Source organism: Drosophila serrata, unplaced genomic scaffold, assembly GCF_035046125.1.
Source record: "Drosophila serrata isolate PLE 108 unplaced genomic scaffold, ASM3504612v1 contig_26, whole genome shotgun sequence".
NCBI classification, from domain to species: Eukaryota; Metazoa; Arthropoda; class Insecta; order Diptera; family Drosophilidae; genus Drosophila; species Drosophila serrata.
The window spans coordinates 144,743-166,765 of NW_028256924.1; the positions used below are offsets into that span (position 1 = coordinate 144,743).

Sequence of the window (22,023 nt, forward strand, 5' to 3'; positions counted from 1 at the left end):
TCGTTGGTTTTGTTCTTGTTGTTGTTTCAGCTTGTTTAAGCTCGATTCAAAGCTTGGCTTTGGCTTTAGACTTTAAAAATAGATCAAGACCAGTTTTTGCGCGTCGGCGCTTTGGAGTTGCCAAATAATTTCCTAAGCCGCTGCAGTTTTTGTATTTTGTGTTCTCTTTTATTTTTTACTTTTTGCCTGCATTGCCTAGAAAATGATGGATGTACATTGTACAATGCTGCGATCTCTATGCTCTCTCTCTCCCTCCTTTTCTCCCTCGTTCGCACTCATTATTGGAGTGCCTGCGGCTATCTCGCTTCCTCGCCGAAGTTGTCGGTTGAGTTTTTACGGCCGTGTGTCTCTCCTTTATGTGTGTGTGTGTGCGTGTGTTTTCATTTATTTGCCTTTGTCTTTGGTCTGTTGACTTTGTTTTGGGATTCTTGCTGCTGCTGCTGCTCCTCTTTTGCTTCCACCTTCGATCCTTTGCCTTTGATTTTGATCCTTGTAGGTAGCGAGGGAGAAGGAAAGGACACAGAGAGAGAGAGAGAGAGAGAGAGAGAGAGAGAGCGAGAGAGTGAGTTAGTTGAGGGAGAGTTACCGTTGATTCATTCACTTCCAAATGTATCTCAAAGATACTCGAATCTTCTGCCTCTTCAAAACCAAATTCAATAAGTATTTTCGAGATGAGATTATGTTTAAGGGCAAAGAATTGTACTTTTGACTAATTATGCTGATGCAATTCATTATTCTTTGACTTTTAAGCTATTATTAAATAGAGATAAAAGACATTGTTGGTAAATTTCAAAAGGAATTAAATTAAACAATTTGAAATTTGCCTTTTTATATATGTTTCTACACTTAGAAGTTACATTTTTTAATATTTTTTACAGATTGAGTATTAAAAAATTTCCAAAAATGTCAATTCATAAAAATAGACAATTAGTTAAACGTTTTTTATTTTACAAATAATAGTAAATATATAATTTTTATACTTTTATAGTTTCTAATAAAAAACAAATGATTAAGGTAAAACGAATCTATCTTTGTATCTTTAACAAGCTATTATTCCCAGTATGTTCTGTTCTAAAACCAAATCCTTAATGAGTTCTGTTACAGGGATTATAATTTATTTAATCTTGAAATCAATTGTATTATAAATTTAGCTGTATATCTTAGGAATATTCTTGATATACTTATAATTTCATTAACAAATTTAAACCCAGAAATGCATTCTTCTCACAATGTTAAATGCATTTTCAAAGATACATTCCAATGGAAGGCCACTGATGAAAAGTCTGCTTGTTAGGCAAATGCTATACCCAAGACATTTAAAGTACACTTTTTCTCTTCACTTGATAAACAGTTTTATTTGTCCGGCTTGTCAAATGTCTTTGTTTTTTTTTTTCTTTTTTATTTATTTTTTGTATTTTAATGTTTTTTGCCCTCACCCTCCGTTCTCCGGGCATTTGTTTTGCCCACTATTTCGTCTCTGTCTCCGCTTTTCGCCTCATTCTTCGAGTGGTCTAACATGTAATGTATGCTTTGGTCTTTAGTTTCTTTAGTTCGTCTTCAAGACACCGGAAGTTGTTGCTAGGCTGAAGAAAAAAGTTGTGTTTTTTCCACTATATGCGTGTGTGTGTGTGTGTTGTATGTGTTTTTTGTCAGCGTTCGCAGTCGCCATCGCCATCTCTCTTGGCAGCGCTGTATCGCCGGCAAGTGGCGCGTGTGAATGACCCAATTAAGCCGGAGATAACCCGGCCTAAGCTTCGGCTTCGTAGGTGGCTTTAAACTACTCGAATGGATGGACCGAATGGGTTGGGATGTGGCCAAGGAGAAGAAGGCACCAGAAGCACCAGAACCCGCCAGACGAACACGACACGACACGACAAAATATACAAAAAGAAAAGAAAAAAAGAGTTCACATCGAATATCGAATGTGAAGTTTGAACTGTAAACAGGTTTACTTGGGGCTCTCCTCGCTACGTCTGCTGCAGTTGCACGGTACAGGTGTACTAGCCTAATGCGAATTGAGTGGAAAGAGCAAGAGTTATAGATAAACTTACAGTATTAATTCCTTCCAAGTTGATATAATTTGCAGTAACTTAAATTTGATAAAAGACGAATTTGATATCGATGCTAGTTTTCATATATTATGTATCATTTTATTTATTTCTGTTAATATACCCCTGTTACACAAATATTATAGTATATAGGTTAATATTTTGTTTTGTATCAAATTTATATATTGTGTGCATTTTTTAAATATTTAATTAAAGAATATAATAATAATATTAGAAAGAAAACATACTCCTAATATGTACAGTATGTCAAGAAACTGTTTACACACTGAAGATTTAAAATATTTTTTGACGGTGCATGCAAATATAACGCTTTTAGTAAGATTTTTAATATTTTTTTCAATGGATATCTATTTATTGGATAATTCTTAATGATAATATTCAAAAACATAAACAAAACAATTTAAGATTTAACAAAAAATTAATAAAAAATAACTTTTCACATTTTTGACACTGTCAAGAAACTCTTTACACAATATACAAAACGTACAGCTAAAAGGATATATTTAACAACTTAAACAATAATTTATTAATTTTAGTACTTTGTGTGCTCCCCCTTAGCATTTACTACATGCTGGATGCGTTTTTTCATGGAATTGATTAGCTTTTCGAAGAGAATTCCAATGGAATTCTCTGCCACTCTTCCAGCACTGCAGTTTTGAGGTCTGCTCGATTCCTCGGTTGCCTTTTAGCCACTTTTTTCTTTAAATGAACCCACAAATTTTCAATGGGGTTCATGTCAGGGCTCTGAGGAGGTGTATCTATAACCTTTTGGCAGTTATACAGGAGCCATGGCCGCAAAGTTTGCTCCTTATGTTTGGGGTTATTATCTTGGTAAAATTTGAATTTCGACTTTTCTTCGTCCATTAAGCCAAATTTTTTAGCACTCTGCCTCAAATTTGATTGGAGTATGGAGAGATACTGCTCAGCATTCATAGTGCTTTCTATGAATGCGAGCTCCCTGACTCCCTTGCTGCTTATACACCCCCAAACCATAACCGATAATTTGCCAAATTTTACGGTAGGCACAATGTTGCGCTGGTTTAATGTGATTAACGGCTTACGCCAAACTCTGGAAGGACAATCGTTGTAATACAGCATAATTTAAGTTTCGTTGCAAAAGATGACGTTATCCCAGTAATTTTCCGGCTTGCTGATCATCTCCATAGCGAAAAAATACCGCTTCTGAATGTTTACTACGGATATCAGCGGTTTCTTTTGCGCAACTCTTGATGAGTATTTGTTCCGTAGAATCAATTGGCGCACGGTTTCGTGCGAAACGACTACGCCACATTCTTCCTCCAACTCCTTGGCAAGGGTTCTGATCCAGATTTGGGGGTTATGACGCACCTTACGCGTGATAAGGAGTTCTGCCCGTTTGTCTATCTTCAACTTCCTACCTCCTCCAGACTTTTCTTCCAGCTTTCCTTCAATTTTAGCCCGATTTAAAACATTGTAAATAGTTTTCCGGGATACCCGAAACATGTCGGCCAACTCAGCTGCAGATTTTCCAAGTTGGTGGTTAAGATAAGCCAACTGGACCACGTCAAAGGTCAATCTAGCTCCAGGCATTTTTAAAAATTGATATTGTCGCTTTTTGATGTGTGCTTTGCAAATTTCACAATAAAAAATGAAAAGAATGCATCCATGTCGATGCGAGCAAAAGCATAGGTAACAATAAAGTACCGTTTTTTTCTCAAGAAGGATCAAAACAGAATGGAAAACTAAAGTGTGTAAAGAGTTTCTTGACAGTGCCAAAAATGTGTAAACTCATTTGTTGTTGCTTTGAAGCTGTTCCTTTGGTTGTTTTGTTTTTGTTTTTGTACATACTCATTAAAAATACCCTATTTATTAGTTGTGCATTCAAAAAAAATCAAAAACATTTAAAAAAAGGCGTAATTTTTCCATGCAAAGTCAAAAAATATTTTAAATTGTCAGTGTGTAAACAGTTTCTTGACATACTGTATAATTTAAAGCTTATTTTATTTTTTGTCTTAATGTTTACACTCATTTGCTAATTATTTAATAAAAAAGCAATATATGGCTATATTTAAATGTTAAACATTTATGGAAACTTATTTATTATATTATTATATTACATTTTATTTTATTTTTTTTAACCCAGAGTTACTTTTTTTTGGAAGAATTACCATTACCTTGGGTAGGAATTTTAAAACTTCAGCCAAATTAAAACCTTAAAACTTTAAAATCATTACTTATATTTATATCTACTCAAAACAATTTAATTCGCTGGCACTTAAATTTACACTCAAAACTTAATTGCTTAACCATCATTAGTTTTTTAAGCAATTATTAAGAACATAATTTATGATTTATTGATATATATTTAGGCATTTATATTATTATCCATATTATAGAAGTTCTATATATAGATATACTTATATTATAGATTCTATAACAAACCTTGTGAATATCTCATTTCTCAGAGTATCTTCATTAGTAATTCCTTGTAAACATTTCCTTAGCTTCCATTTAAATTCATAAAACAATTAGATACTTGTTACCTCACAAAGTCAAAGGTGAAACTATTAAAAAAACCACAAAAATATATATTTGAGAACCTGTTTAAATTCCCTATAATTACTCAATTGTAACTTAAATACAGCAAATGTTTATTTATATTGTATGAAATTCATTAGAAAGTCTTATAAATCACTTATAACCCCCAATCTAACCTTATTGTTGGTCTTAGTGAATCCTCACTGTCTCTTGTCTGCTGTGTGTGTGTTGCTTTATTTTGTAAGGCCAAACTCCTTTTCAACATTTTTGTATTAAATATTTCGCACCATGTTCTGCATTTATTCGGATACGAGAGATCTCCCGAGGCTTCAGCTCCACCTCCAGCTCCATCTCCATCTCCATCTCCATCTCCAGCTCCAGCTCCAGCTCCACTCTCGTGTCTCCATCGCCAGCCTTTGGCATATTTTGTCGTTGAGTCAGTTGGGGTCAATGCTGCTGCTGCTCAAGTTAACTCTTTGCTCACTCACTCAAATTCACTTGGCTTGGTGGCCGAAAAAAACAGGTTTCCGCTTTTGCTGAGCTTTTGTTTGCTGGCTTTTTTTTCGGGTTCGGGTTCGGGTTCGAGTTTGAGCCTCACCCACAGTTTTTGTATATTGTATATATATTTTTTTTTTATATTTCGATTTTTGTTGTTGGAATCCCGATCCCAACCCTTGAGAGAAACATCCCTTCCGCCATGAACCGCCCTCGAAAGCGGGCAAAAGGCAACCTGAGACACTGGGAATTGCTGCGAGTGCAGATGGAACTGGGAATCGGTCTGTTATATATATATATATATCTATATATACCCCTCTCCAACTGTCAATGGGAACGGGATGAAGCTCTGGAGTTGGAGCTGGAGCTGGTGCTATCCCGAAGGTGGATGCCCCATTCCAGGTGTTCGTCCGCTGCATTGTAGCAGGCGCTCAGGCACAATCGCCGCGTGACTGCAATTTATGGCCGTGTTGCAAGTTGCTGCTGCTGCACCGCCTGCAACATTCGCGAAAGGTGGAGACGTTGCCATTTCTGCACCGGTTTTCCAGCCATTTTCCCCTTCTCCCCATCCGGATTTTCTCCATTACATTTCGCATTGTTTGTCCATTCGCCTTCGCTTTCTTTCTTATCGCCTGTTTCGCTGCTGCCACAACTTGCTGCTGTTGCCGCTGTAGATGTTGCTGCTGTTGCTGCTGTTGTTGCTGCTGTTGTGTATGTTGCAGCGAATGTTGCATGCACCTTTGCGGTGGCAACAGCAGCTGCACATGTTGTCTGCCCCCAAAAAGATGCGGATATCGAAATTAAGTTAAACATTTCTGACTTCTGGTAAGGCAAGTTGTGATGGGAGAGTGATTTATTAAATTGTAATCACTTTAAACCTATTATTTATAAATACTTTGTTGCTTAATTGAAGCAAAAACATTAAGGTTATGTATGTGTCCTAATAAATGATTGCCTTAGTCAGCATTATATTATTTATTATACACTTTATATAGCTGACTATACTTCTGGGAAAAGCTTTAATTCAAGTACTGATAAGGCATAGATTTTTACATTAAATACTTGAACAGTTCAGACTTAGATTTCCCTCGAAAAAGCTTACTTTCTAAGACTTTGGTTTCTATAAGAACCCTGGAATATTTATAGCATTTTCTGGCAAAGCATAAAATGATTTTAAAAACCTATTTTCTTAGCAATCGAAGCACTTAAGAAACCCGAGAGACTTTTGCCTTAATCAGCAGAAATTTGTATGCGAAATATATGAAACGAAACAAGATCGTTTCAGATCGGCACAGATGTGCCCAAAGTATATATAGAGCCCTGGAACCTTATATAGAGCTATATAGAGCTCCATTTGGAGGCAGTTCGATGTGCGACGAAATGTGTGTGTACATTGCCCAGTGTGTACAGTTTAGGGAGGGGCGGCGGGGCGATACAAAATATAAACAAATAATTAACTGACATATCCGTATGCTTATCGCGCAGCAAACCGCAACAGCAGCAGCTACAGCAGCGGCGGCAGACGCACAGATACAGATACGGATACGGATACAGAGGCACAGATACATACATGCACACATTCGGGGCGACTGAGAGCGACTCTGAAACTGAAATTTGTATCTGACAAAATGCCATAATGAACGTGCTGAGTGGCGTTGCCTCTGCCTCTGCCTCGGCTGTCGCGCGGAACCAGATACTCAGATACTTAGATACAAAAAAAAAAAGAAGCCGATGAGATACTCTCGTACTTGCTGCGAGTGTATCTACAACATCAAATGTGCGTTTTGCCAGGCAGCAAGCGAGATACAATTTTGTTTTCAGATTCTTCTTGCTCGGCCTTTTATTTTCGGGTTAATATAAATCAGTTTTGTTTTGTTTTTTTTTTCTTCGGTTTGTCTGCGATCCCAGAGGTTTCCATTTGCTGCTGCTGCCGGCACGCGCACGCATCTGCCAGATACTTGCGCTCCGCACCACATGAGATACACTTTCTGGCCCGTTGCTTAGGCAATCGTCCGCATCTGGGAAAGCAGCCAGCAGCACCCATTAATTCTAATGTTAATTTGCTAAACTGCCATTCGCTGTCGTTGTCGCAGTTTTAGTTTGTCCATTTTGAGTGCATTTCTAATTAGAGCCCAATACACCAAGTTTAAAACGAAATCGAAAACGTTAGGAAACCAGCAACAGCAGCAGCAGCAGCAGCAGCAGCAGTTGAGCTGTTGCCTTAACCTGTTAACTTGGCTTGTTGCTGTTTCTATTCCCGCTGCTGGGTTGCGGCTAGTGAGACGCGTGGGAATTTTTTTTAGTACACATCTTTAAGATACACTGCAACTAGAGGGGGATTTGTGGTTTTGAAATAGATAATAAAATGAAGGAAAATTAAAAAGAGTAATTATAAGTTAATAGAAAGAGTTAAAAAATTCGTTCTACTTGCTATTAGAAATTTAAATGAGCTGTAAACATCATTAAACTTCTCTAATTATAATATTTTTTAAGGATGTATTTGTTATAAAAATAGATCATATATGTATATCATTTATTACCTTTTAAATAGTTTATTTTAATTGTTTTAAAAACCTTTTTAAGCACAAATTTAACCTACTTTAGTTACTCAATTTCCTTTAACAAATTCCCTTTAAAAAGAGCACTCAATAGTCGCTTATCCCTTCCCTATTGTTTTATATAAAATCAGAGGTCATTTATTAAATTTTAAATTGTTAATTTTAGTTGTCTTAAAGACCTTTTTAAGCACAAATTCAACCTGCTTTAGTTACTCAATTTCCTTTAACTAATTCCCTCTAAAAAAGAGCACTCATTAGTCGCTTATCCCTTCCCTATTGTTTTATATAAAATCAGAGATCTGCGATTATCGGATTCGAATTTCTATATAAAATTTATTTAAATTTTTTATATATTCTCTTTGCCTCAACATTTCCGAATTTCCTGCAAATATGAAGCATATAAATTTATAGATAACATTATGTGCGTACAAAATGTCTACATAGTTATAATATATAAACATTTTTATAGATTTCGAATTGGCTTTGGCAAATAAACTGGTTTAAAACATCTGGTAACAATTGTAGATGCCAAGATACTTTCGATTGTGACGGTGGTTAAGGTGAGAGAGATAGAGAGAGACAGACTTGAGGATTCCTTATATTCATTCATTAACTTTAAACCAAAGCACATGCATAATTATTATCTTTTTTTTGGTCTGGTCTCCCTGTCGCTGAATTAGACTTTCACTTTTATTTTGCTTTTGTTTCAAAAGTAACAATTTGTGTGTGCTTGCTGTGTGTGTTACTGTTGTGTTTTTGTGTGTTGTTTTTGGCCCGATGCCGACGTCGTTGCTGCCGCTTCTCTGATATCGAAATTACGTAAAGATGAATGGCCGCCCATTGTCTGGCCCACGTTGGAATTTTTTTTGGAGCGGGGGTGGCGGGAGAGTTCGTTGATCGGCCAGATATATATATATAAGGGTATATATTATGGCGGGAATCTGTTGCAATATCCCGCTCAACTGGTAATCATCTTCAAGACGAGGCCTCAAAGTCTTGCAATGAGATCCGTGTTTGGGTGGCAATGGTATCTATATAAGTATACAGTATATAACTGTATATATATTCTATATATAACAGAAGTTATTATATAGAATATATTAATTCTGTTTGTTTTATGATTTACTAATTAAAATTAAACTTTTGAGACATAAAACAGTATATTTCCCGAACAAATTTGTATAATAAAGCAATAGATAATCCTATTTTTAGTAACTATTATTACTAATATATAGAATGTATTAATTCTAATATGTTTTTTTAAGGGTTTTCTAATTAAAATCAATCTTTGAAACATTCTAAAAAGGGGAAACTTATATGATTAATCAGCAGTTAAACTTATTTTTAGTAACTATTACCAACCAAGGTCTTCAAAAAGTTGTACTTTATTATGCATAACACATTTATGCAAAAAAATTATTTACCACTTACTAACTAGAAGTGATAATCAATTCATAATTTTTGCAATCAAATAATCTAATATTTATCACTCCACCCACGACTTGTGAATGTTTCCTTTTGTCATGCAAAGTAATGTATATATAAAATGCCAGCATATGGAAAGTAAATCAAACTAGAACTAGAATCTTGAAGCACAGTTTCTGTATTGCCTGCCGAATGTCACATTCGATTAATGTTTGATGATTGCCTTCCGATAGCGTTTCAATTGATGTCAGTTGTCAACATAATTAATTGCGTGTACACCTTTGCAAACACACGAACGAACTCACGCATCTAGGGGATACAAAGAGGGAAAAGATACACGATTGACAGTGGCAAACTGCAAAGGAAATATGTACACTTGGAGAAAAATACCTCAGAGAAAAGCAAGAAAGGAAAAGATAAAGTTTGTTTATTCAAACATAAAATCGGATGGAAAAGCGATCATAACTTGGCTAAAAATTAATTAATTTCAATTCGGAAAGCTTTCCTATTTTAGTTTTCATCAGGTTTATTAATCTGCATACTCAATTTAAAATGCAAACAAAATTAATTTTTTTTTTTTACTTTTTTTATATTTTTAACCCCTTTAAAAATGTTAAAAAAAATTCATACAATTTTTTCTCTAAAATATAGCTAGTTCGATTCCCCTGTTGATGCTGATCAAGAATATATATGATTTATGGGGTCGGAAATGATTCCTTCACTGCGTTTTAAGCTTCTGACTGAAATTATAATACCAATAATTATTTTTATTTTTATATGACAATTTTTTCTGCAAATTAAATTTAAAAAAAACTCATAACTAAGCCAAAAATTCATTAATTTTAATTCGGAAAGCTTTCCTATGTTAGTTTTTAATAGGTTAACAAATCTGCATACTCAATTTAATATTAAAAAAAAAATTATTTTTTTTACAATTTTTTTTGTGATAATTTTACGATTATAACCCCTAAAAAATTTGAAAAAAATTTACACAATTTTTTTTCTTCCTGAGATGGCTAGATAGATTCGCCTGTTGATGCTGATCAAGAATATGTATGATTTATAGGGTCGGAAATGATTCCTTCACTGTGTTGCCACCTTCTAACTAAAATTAAAGTACTCTAAAATGGTAAAATAACAAATAAAAAATATAAATTAATTTTTTAATAATATTTACCACTACTGTTTTTCGCTCTGTGCATCTGCACACACTTTTACCCCCTTAACTTCTCTCTCTCTCGGGCTAACTAAACTCGGTTTCGAATCAATCAAGGCTAAAACCTGGCCACACACACGCACACACATCACCATCCACACAAACACACACACACATCGTTTCAGATTTCATAGGAAAATGTTTTTGGGTGGGAAAAGCAACAACAACAACATCATAAAGATGGAAGAAGGGGATAAGAAAAGACCATAACGAAAATGGAAGTCAATTTATTAACTAAAAAAAACACAAAATAATGAAAAACTGGCCAACAAAAAGAGCCGCTTGTGTGTGTGTGTGTGTTTATGTTAGGGGTGTATGCGTGTGTCGGTAGTTTTTTTTATTCTTGTTGCTGGTTGTCAACGTTAATTAATCAATCATTGTACAAAATCTTGACTCGAGCATTAATCATTTAAAATCAAAAAGTGTTTTTTTTGAATACTTTAAACTGGGATGGATAATGGAAATGCAGGAGGTTTGAGAGGAAACACTCAGCTTTTGCGAAAAACAAATTGCCTGGAAAAGGGGGGCAAGAAAAAGAAGAAGGGGAGAGAGGAAGAAGAAAGAGGAAAAGGCCCAGCAAAGGAATATAAAATTACTAGACAGTGATGGCCTTAACTCTGTTCGACTTTGGTTTATTGTTTAGTATTCTTAACTTGTATTAATTTGGCAATACATGGGGTATATTGTAGTTATTAAATTCCAGCAAAGAAGGGGTGCCCATTTCAAGTACTTTTTGTACAGCTAACAATAAAAAAATGTATCTCAGAGATACATTCCTGTCTTCACTATAAACTTAATTACGTATAAAGTTCTAGATCACTTTTAAACTATATAAAATCAGCAGATACTATAGAAAATAAAGATTCTTCTAATACTTTAGTTAAATAAATGTTTTTATAAATTGAATTTTATACAGTTAAATAATCAAATTATAAGGACCAATCCTCCGAAACCCCTTTTGGTATGCTATGAATAATAACTTAAATTCTAACCGGGTATCCCACAGTCGTGTCTCATCACCTTTAGTGCTTTTTTTCTTGTTTTTTATTTTACTTTTGCCACTCAACACGTTTTCTGGTTCTTTTGGTGTGTGTTAGTGTGTGTTAGTGTGTGTGCTTGAGCATGCGGCCGCACTTGTGCCACGTACAACAAATACAACAACAAGTACAAGTCGCAAGAACAGCGAGGAAAGTTCATTTGAATGCTTTTCTTTTATGCTTTCCACAGAGATACACAAAATAATCATACAAAAAATCATGTTTTTTAGCTCACAACATAAAACAAAAACAAAAAAAAAAATCAACGAATTAATCTGGAATATAACTCCTTGATCTTTTACCGAGATTTCCACTCGGTTTTAATTGGGCCTGTGCTTTTTTTATGGCCTCTTAGGGTGTGGGTGGTAAGAGCCAGTGCAGGCAGCCAAGCCACTTGACTCATTACATATTTATGGCCAGATTCCCTTTAGCCTTTCGTATTTACATTTTTCAAATGAATTCAGCTAAAAGATTGTTGTAGGAAATTTTCATTTGCAAGATTGTCATATTTTCTTTTTTTTTTTTTGTTTTTTTTTGGGTGAGAGGTTATGGCACTTCTTAAGCCGAAAGGGTTGCATGCTTTAATGATACCAAATGTCAATATGCTTTACTTGTTTATTATGTGAATGGAATGGAAAGTTTTACTTATCTTCTTGGGTCATAAAATATGATAATAAAACGGTGTGAAAATCTGGGAATTTAGGATTTATGATGATTATGTTGCGGCTTAATTAATTAATTAAATTAATTAAAGTATGCTCTGGTTTTAGGGATCTGTGGATGGGTATTCTGTGGTCGATACTATTTATTTTTCTCTTTCGTTTTAAAGATTTAAATCTGATTTATCTTAAAATTTCTTGCTTTTCTTGTTTCTACAAAAATATATATTTTTATGGTAAATAATTATTTTTAATTATTTATTTTTATTTTTATTAAAATTAACCTTTTTAAAAGGGTTTTCATTTTTAATTTAAAACATGTATGCATAGTTTAAACCTATTCAAATTTAAGGACATTTTCAAGTCGATTATTAACTTAAGTTCTGAAACAAATACAAATGTATAAAATTATACTATATTATCCTAATATATTAAGTTCTTTTTAAACTCAATTGATCCTTTTTCTCATTTAATACTTATTAATTAATTAATTGTTATTATTAAAAACTAAATATGAAGACCATCTGAAACAAGAGAGAGAGAGACAGAGCATTTCCTTTATCGAAGCATGCAAATAACTGCATAGATCCGCACTCTCTCCCTCTCTCTCCCTCTCTCTCTCTCTCCTTCTCCTACTCACACACACATTGACATTTGCATCTCACATGGATGTGCTTGGCTGGACAGGGGCTGGAAGGGCTGTTTGATAAGTTGGGTGGAATGAGGGGGCGGGGGTTTGGTTTGATGCTGTTGTTATTGCTATTGTTGTTCCTATTATTGCTCTTATTGCTGTTGTTGTTGTTGTTGTTGTTGTCCGAGCGGCCTGCATGTGTCACACTGTACATCGTACATCGCTCTCGTCGTCATGTCTGCATTTGTATGTACATATATGTATGTATGTGTGTGTAGTGCAACGACCTGTGACAAAAAGGCAGCAACAACAACAACACCAGAGCGGCAGCAGCAGCAGCAGAGGAACAACAAAAACAAGACGAGAACAAAAACGTGTGACGCAGGGATGTTGTTACGTGCAGAGAGAGAGAGAGAACTGTAAGTGAGAGAGAGGGTCAACTGCAAACGCAGAGAGGGAGAAAGAGCATTTTGCCAGAGCCTAAGTGAGTGAGAGAGCGCGTATTTTGGGGGTACAGCTGTTAACGAAACTCCCACGCCGCTGTCTCTGCTGCAGCGCTGCAACTGAGCTGTTAGCGTCTCTGCTATGTTGAAAATTTTTATGCGGCTTCTTCTCAAATTGTTGTTGTTGTTGTTTTTATGTGTGGTTGTTATTGTTGTTGGAGCTACAGTGGTACCTCTATGAGCACCCAAAACTGTATAATTTTTTGTACAATCCTCCCCCTCTTTTATTTATTACTTATTTTCGGTAAAGTTAAATACTTTTTGGCTTTCAAATTGTAATTGTAGAATTTACAACACAAAATTCCTATCGATGTCCAGCTTTTAGCGCTATAATTCCCAATATGTTTTATGGCGTCAGTGACCAAACAGAAGAAAGATTAAATTATGATAAAATTTATATTTCACTTCCTGTTTGGCTTACAGAAATAACGAATTCTTCTGTAATTAAAAGGTAGATAGAAATTGTTAAGCCTTCACCTTATTTGAACCGTTTTTTCAGCTTTTTAAAGTTATAATTCCCATTAGGTTTTAGCGTTTCGAAAACTCCTTATAGAAACCAAAGAAAAAACCAATTTTAACTTTGTACAACCTTTAAAGACAAGGCAATCTTACTGTAACTATAAATTACAATTTGATTTTATTTATTGTAAGTAACTTAACTCTCAAAGTCACAAAAGTTCATGTTGCAGAAGCTTGACTGTGCCGCATCATCTTCTGACGCTTAATTTCTTTATTTTTTAGTTTTTGCTGCTCACAAGCCTTAAGCGTTTTTGGTTGCATCTACTACTAAATAACACAGAAAAAAAGTACAGAGAAAAAGGAAAGAAAAATGGGAGAAAAATGTTTTTCCCTGAAATTGCTTTTGTTGTGTGCACGCAAAACCAAAGGGAAAACAGGTTGCTGGAGGGGGGGAAAAAGCAAGGGACAGAGGTTGCAACTAGAAGGAGATAGGGCTATATATGTACCTCAGTAAAATTGATATTTGTGCAAAACTTGATTTTGATATAACGGTTATTCGGATAACTTTATTAATGTTTCGGGTATACAGATTTTTTCTCGTATGCTTTGAGATGTGTTTCTATGCATTTATTTCTTATCTGGTCTTGATCTATGGTCCCGTTAGGATTTTAAAGAAAACAAAGTCATGCGTTTAATAGAAAGTTGATATTTGTGCAAAGTTATGCATTTAGATTTTGAGCTCGACACGTCAACACACCTCCAGCAAAAAGTGATTTATTTTAAGAAATTGTTTATTTCTTAATTAAATAAGCTTTTATTGTTGCAATTTTTGTCCTTTTTCGTGAGATTTCTAACAATATTGTTTAAAAATGCCGCGTGCACTCGAGTTAAGTGAAAAGGATAAGACTCAAATTAAAACAATGGCTGAGTGTGGCGTTAAAGTGGGCGAAATTGCCAAAGAATTAATAGGCATCGCAATACAATTGGAAATTATTTAAAAAACCCTGAGAAATATGCGCAAGCGAACCGCAAAGGAGCCGTTTCGAAAATAGACGCGCGCACTAAACGGCACATTCGAGCCTTGGCAACAGCTAAGACAATGAGTTGTTCACAAATAAAATCGGAATTGCAGTTGCCAATAAGCAGACAAAGAGTGCAACAGATTTGCAAAAGAGATTTGCACCTGCAGTATGATGCAAAGGTGCACAAACCAAAGCTCTTACCAAGACATAAGAAGGCCAGGCTTGCCTTTTATGAAAAGTACAAGTTTTGGGAAAATGAATTTGACAAAGTGATTTTTAGCGATGAGAAAAAGTTTAATTTGGACGGCCCAGACGGTAACCAAAAGTATTGGCGGGATCCTAGGCATCCAAGACAGACTTGCCATAAACGAAACCATGGTGGTGGCTCTCTTATGGTTTGGGCCGCTTTTAGTGCTAAAGGAAAGTCCCCTATATGCTTTGTACCAGGGCGGATAAATGCGCAAGTGTATACGGATCTCCTAGAAAGTGTCCTTATACCATTTGCAGAAGAGTTGCATGGCGAGGACTGGATATTTCAACAGGATAACGCTCCTATACACATCGCGAGGTATACGAAGTCGTTCCTTGATTCAAAAGATATACCCCTACTGCAGTGGCCAGCAATAAGTCCGGACTTGAACCCAATTGAGAACCTTTGGGGCATCCTGTCAGCAAAAGTTTACAAGGGTGGAAGACAGTTTGAGTCCTTGAAGGGCTTAAAGGAAGCCATTGTTAAAGAATGGGATGCCATCGACACAAACACGCTCCAAAACTTGGTGAACTCAATGCCCCGACGTCTGGAATTGGTCGTACAAGTGAACGGAGATACTATACCATATTAAAATAATAATTTTAAGTCATTTTGTTGTAAATAAATTACTTACATTCTTAACATTTTGAGTTTTTTTAACTTTGCACAAATATCAACTTTCGCTGAAGAATTTTCTCAATTAAATTTTCTATGTATTAAACATTTCATAATTTAATAAAAATCATGTTTATCAAATTTCAATACCAACTACCTATTTAAAAAAAATATTGATAAAAAGTCCGCCAAGTAAAAGTTAAAAAATAAACCAAGAAAATATGATGCACAAATATCAATTTTACTGAGGTAGCTGCATGATGGACTCAACTTCATTAATTAGCCTCATGAAATGCGCCTGCTAAACACGCCTTAATTAGTGGGTCAAACATTGTATCTGTGGGAAGTATCTGTATCTGTGTGTGTTTGCATCTTGTATCTGTGTGTGTGTGTGCATTTCCGGGCAGTCGAACATCTCGTTTAGTTCCAATTTGTTCAAATATAAACGCCACTCACAGCATGAATTAATTAACGTTAATCAACTTTCGCGCCCATAAAAACAATCTAAATTGAGAACTAGAATTGTGAATAGTTTCTATGGGCACGAGTCTCTGTCGAAAGTATTTAACACTTGCCAAGTTAAAGTTATAGAAAGTTTAATTATGCAAATAATTTATAACAAAATAACTTGATTATAATTTGTTTGGTATTCTTAGGCATTTTAATTATTAAGAAGAAAGGTGTATTTTGGAAAACCGTAGATTTATACACTTGCAATTTGATCATAAAAATTTAGCATAACTTTGCCAAAAATGGATTAAATTAAAATCGGTAAACTTTGCATTGCTTATTTTTATTAGATTAATAAATTTGCATACTCAATTAAAAATATGAAAATATTAAAAATTTTATAATTTTTTTTTGACAATTTTAGCCTTATAAAATTTTGATAAAAAATTATCAAATTTTTGTTTCTCTAAAATATAGCTAGATCGACTCGGCTTTTCATGCTGATCAAGAATATATAAGATTTATGGAGTCGGAAATGACTCCTTCACTTTGTTTTAAGCTTCTGACTGAACTTATAATACTATAATTTAAGTCGTTATTTATCTTTATTTTTATATGACAATTTTATCTACAAACCAAAGTTTAAAAAACTCATAACAAAGCCAAAAAAGCCTTAATTTTAATTCGGAAAGCTGTTCTTTGTTAGTTTTTATTAGATTTATAAATCTGCATACTCCATTTAAAATTTTAAAAATTTCATAATTTTTTCAATATTTTGCTAAATTTTTTTCAACAAAAAAAGTTCAAAAAAATTATCAAAAAAAAAATTACTCTAAAATATAGCTAGATCGACTCGGCTGTTAATGCTGATCAAGAATATATATGATTTATAGGGTCGGAAATGATTCCTTCACTGTCTGACAAAGTTTTGACTGAAATTATAATACCCTAAGACCTACGGTATAAAAATGTATTCAAATTCCTTAAATTAATTTAATAGTAGAAGAATAATTGGACTACTAGTTGTTTTTATTATTTATTTTAATTTGTTGAATATAGTTACAGACATATGAAATGTAATTAATATAATTTATACCTTTTAAATATTTCTGCTTTGATATTGGACTTCATTTTGTAATCAATTGTTATATCGTTTTACCTATTGATAAGCCACAATTTCATGGCTTTCAGCGCTCGTCACGTGTAGCTCATAAATATTTAAGCGTTATATGAGGGGATATATAAGTGTGTACGGATATATAGGGTGTGGTGGAGGGGTTTTTAGACCGGACCTCGTTTTACTTTTTGTTTTTATAGTTTTCTGCGCGCTGTTTGTTAATTTAGCAAAAAGCATTGCGAAATGGCAGACAATTTAAGACTTCATTAGCGGAGGGGTCAATGGTGGTCGGTGTGGAACCAGAACTGGTAAACGGAAGTAGAGCCTTCTCTTTTTTTTAAATTTATTTTTGAAGGATACGTAAAGTGCCTCTCCCTCTCTTTCTTTCATTTTCTTTTCTCAGCATTCTTAAGGATTACCAGCACCTGCCTCAGGTACATTTACATTTAAGTACATACAGATAAACGTGTGTATTTAGTCCAAAAAGTCCTGAAAGAGGCCTCAAAATATGGCATATCCTTGCTGCGAAAAAAAACGGGATTCTTCATCAAAACAGTGGTCAGAATCTGTACAAATTTGAAATTAAAATTTCAGTATGTAAACTCTATAAATACCTCTCGTTACCACTTCCAAAAAAACACTTAATTTCAAACTATAAACTTGTATTTACACTCACTAACCCCTAAAAACGCTTTGAATAATTTTGAGTGTTTCGAATAATGAAAGAAGTGATACCACGACTCTGGTACTCGTCAATTGGCAATCGGCAGGCATGAAAACAGAAATAGAAAATTAATTAAAGTTGGCAGGCAGTCGACCATTTATTCATTGTCCTATCCCTTTTATGGGTTTTCCTTCCCTTTGCGCCCATGAAAAGTCACCCCTGCGAGGGCTGAAAAGTAGTGGAAAGCAGAAGACTCTTTGCCGGAGTGGTTGGCCCGTTAAAATGTTGTACAACATGGATTAAATATGGGCGCAGCTGTGCGAACACGGGCGAGCACAGTGAGGACTCAATAAGTGACTTTAGAAATTAAAGTAGACAAAAATTAAACCAACCTTTGATGGGTAAGAGTCTATAGATATTACTAAATATTACTTACTAAATGTTTCAATCCAATATTTCACATAAATTCATCTATATTCCGGGAATATTTATTCCCTTTAAAATATGTATAAATTAAATTAATTTTGTATGGAATTCATTTTTAAACTAAATATAAGGCTTTAATATATTGATAACCTTTTTCTTTGGAAGGTTAAGAGATAGTTTGTTATTGATAACAATTTTCGTTTGAATCTCTGTCACAGCTTGCTTTCAATTTTGATAAGCTCTTGCAAAATCGTTCCTCGAAACACTTTATTCCAAAAAATACCAAGAATATATATTTCTAAATATATAATCTTGACTGCGATATTTGCTAGAACTGTGTTTCATTTTAAACTTTATTATAAATGAGGGATTAGCTTTGTTTAGGATTAGTTTATGACGAATTACCAAAATATATAATAATATAACAATGTTTTGCGGATGGAATTTTGTATATTTATTGCTTCTGTGGATATTAATCTTCCTGAATTTATTAATTTGATATTGTTAATAAATATAGCTTTATTTACCTTCTCTCCATATAATCTTTGTAAATAATCTTATTTAAAAAGCTTGTAACAGATTTTGATTAAATAACTGATAAGTAGCAGCAGGTCATTGTGATTAGCTGGCAGATAACCTTTGGTAAATAATATTTTAAATTATTTTACTAAACTTGGTTAGAAGTTTTAAAAGCATTCAACTGATTCGTACTTTTAACTCAAATGTAATGTGAAAAATATATTATACTTTATTACATATAAATATAATATATTTACATTTAATTGCATACAAAATATTTAAGTTTCCAAGGTCTCCCTGTTGTTTTCTTAGACTTGAAACAATATTATAAGGATTAAATCCTAACAATTTTGTAAAATAAACTGAAAGCCTACAAAGTTGTGGTCTTGGGCGATGGGAGCCCAGGAGGAGGAGCCATCCATCCATCCATCCATCCATCCATTTACCAAGTTGACCATCCCTTGGGTCCTCCTCTTTTTCCTCGCCTACTTTCTGTGCTAGTTTTTGATGTTGGAACGGCGAACAACCGGTTCCATTGCCTTGTGTGTGGCTTGTGTTTAGTGTTGTTGTTGCTGTTTTTGCCTTATTGCGAATTTTCCTTGTACACCAAGAGATGTGTGCTTGTGTGTGTGTGTGTTTATCCCGCTTGCCACCTTAGCATTTTACCACTGTACCGGCGAGCTGGAGTTTGCTGAGCGCCGCATCGCTGGTGGCATGGAACAACAACAGTGGCGCCCTCTGCAACTTGCTTATGTTGCAGCAGCATCGTTGTCGCCAATGTTGCATGTTGCAGCTGTTGCAAGATCCAAGTTGCAAGGTCCTCCCCACAACCCCTGCTCCTGGAGTAAAGCAACTAAAACAAAACAAAAATCGCTCAACATCTGTTGGCAGACCTGTTGTTGCTGCTGCTGCTGCTGCTGCTTGATGTTGCTCGTTGCAGAGTTGCTGCTGCTGCTGTTGTTGCTGCTGTTGTTGCTGCTGCTGCTGTGTTGCTGCAGCTGGCCAACAATTTGCATCTACTTGTGGGCTTTCCTTGGAGTTTTATTTATATCTCATTCGTGTTGCGGTTTTTAGCTTTGCGTGTGAACCAAAAATCAGGCAATAAAGTCCTGGGAATATATTTTATTCTTTGGCTTTTTGAATTTAAAATTATTATCAAAATAATATTTTTAAATTTATATTATATAATTAAATTTTTAATATTTATTACATTTTTGGGTGTACAGACTCGTTTTTAGTTGCTTAAAACTAAATAAAGGTTCTAGAATAAAGCTTTTTTGGTTTTAAAAGTTTTAATTATACTTGTAAACTAGGGAAGAAGGATAATACCTCATATATTGGTTATAAAACATAAATAAATAAAATAAAATTTATTTAAATATACAAATTCATTTTACAAATTCTTTTGAAAAATTACAAAGCATGCAAAAACATTTAAAAGCTTCTTTCAATTTCATATAATATATATTAAATTTTAACTTATTTTTTAACTGAGAAGTTAAATACTTTATGTTTTAAACAAACCACTTATATACTCTTAATAATAATAAACCAAACCAAAGTTATTTAAAATGCCATAAATCACTTCACCCCCCAAGGCTATATACATACATCTTTTAAACATATCTTCTATTAGTTATTTAAATATTTATGTTTTTAAGGTTATTCCATTTGTTATAATGAAATTGCAATTGAATATTTTAATGGAATTTCTCAATTTTCTAAGAAAGAACAACAGGAAAACTGAAAACGATTCCAATTCACTTGAAGTTTTCCCCAAGGGCGCATGTGCAGGGACAATCAAGCTAATTGCCAGGAGATGTTGGTGGCCACCCACCTCCCACCCCCGGGGGCAGCCACCTCCTCCTCCTTTTCCTGACCATCTTCTCCAGCATATTCTATGTGGTTTCTGCCTCGAATTTTCCTCGCTTTTCTTTGGCTCTCTCTCTTTCTCTCTCTCCTCCTCTGTCAGTCTGCCGCTTGCCTTTGGCCTGGCCGGTTGGCCTGGCTTTTGGCCGCGGACTTAACCAAAAAAAGGGGAGGCTTCTAGCCGAAAAATGGAGGCGTGGCATTGAGACCAATAACGAGGCGATTTTGTGCGAGCTGCTTGGCTTTTAGTTTCGTAGGTTTTTGGCTCGAAAAGCGGATCTTTCTCGCAATTTGGATTAGGCGCCCAGCTTGGCCAGGCCAAGGAAAGGCGAGCTTTTCCAGGCCACACACACACACACTCACTGGGAGAGTGGAAAGTCAGCTTTTGTTGGCTTTCTTGCTTTCTTGCTGCCTGTTAGTTTCCGATAAAATTGACTTTTTGTCGCCTCGTCGTCGTCGTTTTGTTTGTTTGTCGTCCGTCGTCTGTCGTCTGTCGTTTGGCGGCTTTCGTTGGTAAGTTAGTTAGTTTGTCGCCTTCGTCACTTGACGGCGGCACCATTTTGTTTGGCGACGTCTTTTCCTGGGCCAACAGACGTTACAGCCAGCCGATTTTCCCGGCCATCTACTCGCTTTTCCTCTTGCCACAAATGTTGAGAAGCAACAACAACAACAACAAAAAAAGAGAGTACGAGTATCTCGTTTTTAAAGTGCGCGAAAAATTAATTCAAATTCGCTCGCTCGGTTTTATGACCGATTTATGTTGCATAAAATAAAGTAATACTGCCCTTTGGCTTTAAAATTATATAAGCTGATTTGAGGTGCGCTCAAGCCAATTTAATAATAAGATGCAAATGCCATAAAACCTAAAAGCGATTTCCACTTTTGTAGCTACACAGGAAATATAAAGAAAATCTGAAAATTCTTGATGTTATTTGATATTTATTATAATTTTTATATAATAGGTCTTACAAATTGTTTGTAAAATGTAATATATATTTGTTTATTTGAAAATTAGGCGCCATAAAAAATATGTAAACAATTTAAATATTTTTTTTCTGTAAAGAAATGCCAGAAAAGGTTTCATTTTCTTTAATGAATTTTATAATAATTCATTTTTCCTTTCCGTATGATATAAAATGTATTAAAAAATATATTTCAATAAACCAAAATCATTTAATTTTCTTCAGTGTACTCTCTCACCATAAATACACACAGATACTCACATACACTAACACTCTGACTACAATACAATTGTTCGCTCTCTTCGTATCTGTTCTCTCACTCTCAATTACAAACATTCGCTTGTTGTCTCTCTTGCACTCTCGCTGTCTCTATATGCGGCAGTACCGTTTTCAGCTTTAACAGCAGCAACTGAAAACGCTCGTGAAACGCGCTGCTACTTTTGCTGGTCGCCTGTTCGTTTTCGCGATAGACGCGCGACGTAAGTCGCCGCCGTTTCGTTTCGTTCGCTCCTGATTGGATGCGATTCCCCAATTGGAGCGCCGTGCGCTGCCTTTTCGGG

General features: G+C 34.8%; 2 protein-coding genes across 3 annotated transcripts in view; one reads left to right on the forward strand and one right to left on the reverse strand.

The window, feature by feature from the left end:
- mam (neurogenic protein mastermind) overlaps window positions 1-22,023 on the forward strand; it is a 90,911-nt gene that overhangs the window by 1,197 nt on the left and 67,691 nt on the right. The gene's annotated exons all lie outside the window — the stretch shown is intronic.
- On the reverse strand, window positions 3,171-3,638 carry LOC147645040 (uncharacterized). Its single transcript, XM_086830925.1, has one exon. The coding sequence runs from the start codon at window positions 3,636-3,638 to the stop codon at window positions 3,171-3,173; it is 468 nt and encodes a 155-aa protein (XP_086687051.1).